The 5,000-nt window shown below is 36.4% G+C and overlaps 1 protein-coding gene across 4 annotated transcripts in view; it reads left to right on the top strand.

Annotated features, from left to right (window-relative positions):
* LOC125046742 (3-hydroxybutyrate dehydrogenase type 2-like) overlaps positions 1-1,928 on the top strand; it is a 9,057-nt gene extending 7,129 nt beyond the window's left edge. For all 4 annotated transcript variants that reach the window (XM_047644663.1, XM_047644664.1, XM_047644665.1 and 1 more), the window contains 4 exons: positions 102-256; positions 799-877; positions 1,348-1,440; positions 1,759-1,928. In XM_047644663.1, the coding sequence (XP_047500619.1) occupies positions 102-256; positions 799-877; positions 1,348-1,440; positions 1,759-1,812 (381 nt within the window). In that variant the 3' untranslated portion in view covers positions 1,813-1,928. The remainder of the gene's footprint in view (positions 1-101; positions 257-798; positions 878-1,347; positions 1,441-1,758) is intronic.
* Positions 1,929-5,000: the final 3,072 nt, after the last annotated feature.

The raw sequence follows: 5,000 nt of genomic DNA, 5'->3' as shown, positions 1-5,000 counted from the left end.
CCATTTCCCCACTCAATTTATCTGAACGATCCCTTGAAGCTAAACCCCGAAAGGAAATAAAACCCCGAAAGGAAATGAAACCGACTCAATGAACCCCACAGATGCTCGAAAAACGCCAAGGTTCAATCATCAACATGTCATCAGCCGCCAGCACATTAAGGGGCATTGAGCAGAGGACAGTCTACGGGGCAACCAAAGCGGCTGTTATAGGCCTAACTAAAGGGGTCGCCAGAGATTGTGTGCGCAACGGAGTGAGGTAGTATTAAATAGGATGAGGATGTATGCATGTATGTAATTATGTATGTATGTGGGTTTACCTACATAATATGGCATTTTGTTCACACACATATATATAGGGTGTGTGTGTGTGTGTGTGTGTGTGTGTGTGTGTGTGTGTGTGTGTGTGTGTGTGTGTGTGTGTGTGTGTGTGTGTGTGTGTGTGCATGTTTAAGGGTTAACATTAATAGAGAGATTAGTACTTCAGATAATCAATTTGAAGTGGTTTTCTGGTAGGTTACGGATCTTTTAAACCTAACGGCGAGGAAAATATTTAGTTAGTGTTATATTACAGTTATATGGAGCGTCAAAAAGCTGTTTGCTATACTTAATTCAGATGGATCGAAAAATACACTTGTTTAACAATGCGGTAATAATGCGTTTATATTAGATACTCCCATTACACTACGTATTTCTATGTGAAAGAGAGTCAGATGGGTAAATGAGCAACGTATATGTAAACATAAATTAAATAACACAAAAGAGAATTTTCTTTATCATAACACCACTTTACTTTTCTAGATGCAATGTGGTTTGTCCAGCTCCGGTAGCCACAGAAAGTTATAAGGAACGTTGTCAAGACTTGGAGGATTCGGACAAGGTGAGTCAGCGCATCCAAGTCCAGGGGAGCGAATTCGGATAAGTGAATGCGGATGAGTTTATCCAGGTGATTGAGTGCGCACGGAAGGGCATCCGGATGAGTTTATTCAAGTGGGTGTCATTCTGTTAAGGATGTTAAGGATGAATTTAGGTGAATGTGTCCAGGTGGGCATATTTAGCGGAGTGCATTCAGGTGGGCGTATTTAAGCGAGTGGATTTTGAAAGTGGATTAAGATCACTATTCAGATTTAGTAAGGTAAATTGAAAGAGAGAGAGAGAGAGAGAGAGAGAGAGAGAGAGAGAGAGAGAGAGAGAGAGAGAGAGAGAGAGAGAGAGAGAGAGAGAGAAGGAAGAAAGAGAGAGAGAATGAGAGAATTTTATTGACAGACAGATCATCAAAAAATAGACATCAAGCACGCGGACAGAAACGCACAACAGATATACATATCACCAAATCTCTCTATCCAATAGGACCACATCGAGTACATCGAAGGGAAATTGATGGGACGTTTGGCAACCCCGCAAGAGGTTGCCAACCTTTGCGTCTACCTGGCGTCCGACGAGGTAATTGATTACTTTTTTGGCTCTTACGTTTTTTTTTTGTTTTTTTTTCTTAATTGGCATTGAACTATTTTGACTAGTGATAACTGTTTGGCTGTAGAAAATCTGAGCGCACTGATTGAATTGTGGATATTTGTAGAATATTGCAACATATTTTTGTATTTTGTCCATGCAAAATGCCCATGGGTTATAGACTGAAAACTTTTAGTGTGTGTGTGTGTGTGTGTGTGTGTGTGTGTGTGTGTGTGTGTGTGTGTGGTGCGTGTGTGCGTGTGTTAAGTAATTGATCATAGTATTTATCTGATTTGTCTTCTTTTCTAGGCTTCCTACCACACTGGCAACGTTTTTACAATTGACGGTGGGTTTTGTCTCTAGAATCAATACGGAAACTTACGAGTGGAAGATGACAATTGAACAAAAAAAAGGTAAAGAAAAAAATCAAGACACAAATAAAATGGATCACCTTAATAAATTTTCACTGATAAAATTATGCTGAATGGGTTTCATTTCCTCCATCTCAATTTTTATTTTATTTTAATGTTTTTATTGTAACTTTTTTTTTTTTATTAAGTGCTTAGTTCAGGTATTGGATCCTTATTTTAAGAATATGGCAAAATGCTTCTAAATAATATTGATATTTAGTCTTATAGAAGCTGTTAATGGTGATTAGTGTAAGTAATGATTAGGATGGTAATTAATAACCAAAATTACATCAAATGAAGAAGAATCTAAACACATTTCCTGTAAAATCAGGTAGTGTAATAATAACAAGAAAGTAACAGCAACAATGATAACAGCCATTGCAAAAGAACCATCTTGTCCTTCTCCTACAGGACTATTTCAGAAGACCTACTTTACTATAACTGCAGTTGGCATAAACAGGTTCTAGGGAAACCTCTACTGAAAGGCTAGGTTTCACATGAACTTTTAACAATGGTAGCAAAGGTAAGACAGAATGTTTCTGTCCTTGCATTTATTCACTGGTCACAAGAATAACAAACAAATGCAACCACAATACACTAGGCAGGGCCCCATGACACAAACACCCACTAAGGTATCTTATCACTGACTGGTCTTGACCTCTCTCTTGCTCTGACTCTGGATCCACTGACTCCCCAGCTGAGGGCAAGTACCAGGTTTTTATGCACAGTGGAAGCATCAGCTACCTCCCCTAGTTACCATATATTTGAACACCTGCAAAACTAACCTGTGCTGACCTGCTGAGGCCACTTGTCTACGAGGGCCTATCAATGATGTCACTAATCCTAGACAAGAGATCATGCAATGATTAACCATGTGGCCTTCAGTGACGTCCAAGTGTCTTCATGAGATTCTTCTACGTCTTTGACATCAGACCAAAAAATGGCTGTCTATAGCACTTAGAGCTAAAATGAGGTCCTTCCATATATATAACCAACATGAGTATACCTCTGGAGTCTGACTTAAAGCCTTATCCAAATGTATACCTTCCACACCCAAGTCATAGGCAAATCTATAATCCTTAAATTGACATCAATTCACACTACACTGATTAGGAATTTCAGGAAGTTTGTGGTTAAGCTGTCCTCAGGATGTAAACAAGACAGTATGACATGATGTGCCTTATGGTATCCAAAAACTAAAAACAGTCATTCAAAAAATCTCCAGCATTAATACATGGAATACATGGTACCAATTAAAAAATGTCCTAGTGTCAACATCAAATATAACTGCCAGTGTTCTGAATGGCAAGACAGACATAACTTTACATCAGTTCTAACACACAAACAAATAGTAAAAAAAAAACACAAAAGACATGGTGACCAGCACTTTCAGGTTCAAGATCTACACTAAAAACCTAATTACTCTCTACTAGCTTAAATTTCCTAACCTCAACTATGTAATGGAACAGGCAAATTATATCCATTAACCTGTCACTGCTCGGCTACTGAGACGTTGACTATTATTGGCATATAGACATATTGATGCTGGGAGTGTATGTATACATGCAATGTGGTTTTGTTTTATTAATTTTGTTTACACATAAATGGACCCAGAGGCACCTAGTCACAAGGGAGTCACCTGACCTTACCTATTTACCTAACCCCAGTATTTTTAGAAAGAGATTTATACTTTTATTACAATTATCACCAATACTAATATAATAGAACATCAAATGAACACAGTGAAGAAGCTAAGAATAAAAACAGACACAGGTAATATAACATTTTATTGACAAAAGTATTAAATACCTTCCAAAAGATAAAATACAAAATAAAAAGTAAACTTTCCCACCGACTAAAACATTACTAAGTCACTCAAAGGATTAACTTTCCCATATGCAGAATGGTAATTTTAATCGTAATGTGCCCATCAAAATGGTCAAATATATGTGAGAGGGAAACTGAAATTCATACTACTTGTATCAAAAATTATGACCAAGTGAAAACCACAAGATATGTAACAATTACATCTCCATCAGAATCACATTATTCTGACAAAGAGGTATCATAGAAACTACTAATTACATATCCTTTGTTCTCGAATTATTCATCCTCATTCATATTTCTTATACATCTGTCATGTTAAACACGGATATGGGTTATATTTACTACACCATGGTTTATGAAATTACAAAAAACAAAAACAAAAAACAAAAAACAAAAAAAAAATCTTAGCTAAATATATACATTTTATGAAAAAGCCAAATATTTTTACACAGCACTATTTACAACCTGTAGAAAATATGTCAGTAAAAGTTAATACTACTTTATACAACTTACTTTCAGTGGTATCAGATTATTCAGTGAATGCCAAAATTATGGCAATGAACAACTAGATAAAAGACAGAACTTATCACTTGACAAAGTTATGTTTAAAAAGTTAGTTACAGTTAGTTCATGTCATGAATTTTCTAAAGGCTATTCTCGCAAATCTGTCCTCCCAGACACACATAGGGCAGTGATACTTTCCATCCTTATTTCAAGTTCAACTTTCCCTACATTTAACCCAAAGCTGCCGGGGAAAATGAACAAAAAATGGGGAAAATGCTGTGTCCGTTTTCTATATTTTCTTGTGAAATGTCTGCCCATAGATGGCTCTGCTATTGCTTAACCACAAAGGAGTCAATTAGTAGACCTTGTGACCATACGTGATTTGAATTGGCGGGAAAAACGTATTTTTTACTAGGGCTATGAATATCGATGGTGTTATTTTTATTATAAACATTATAATTATTTTAATGTTTTTTAATATTAGTAACAGCAAAATAAGATCACATAAAATATTTCGTAAATCAAAGAAAAGGGTGAACGGGCGAGACAAGCAGTACTCCTAACTGGCTCATTGGGGACTTAGTACAAGTATAGCCATCTCTATGGAAAAAACAATCAAACAAGTACTAACAGTGGGCATAGCACGAGTCTATCCATTGTACCCGTCGGCAAGGGGTTAAATAAATAGTTTACATTATATGCATCCATATTTTAACTCATAAGCAGTATATTGCACATCTCTTCAGGAGCTGTTGCAGAGTCATTTCTATTCCATTTTCTTTTGAAAATATTACTAATCTGTGCAACACA

The sequence above is a fragment of the Penaeus chinensis genome, chromosome 39 (assembly GCF_019202785.1).
Source record: "Penaeus chinensis breed Huanghai No. 1 chromosome 39, ASM1920278v2, whole genome shotgun sequence".
NCBI classification, from domain to species: domain Eukaryota; kingdom Metazoa; phylum Arthropoda; class Malacostraca; order Decapoda; family Penaeidae; genus Penaeus; species Penaeus chinensis.
The sequence above is the reverse complement of the archived record's forward strand: the minus strand, read 5'-3'. Positions and strand labels throughout refer to the sequence as shown.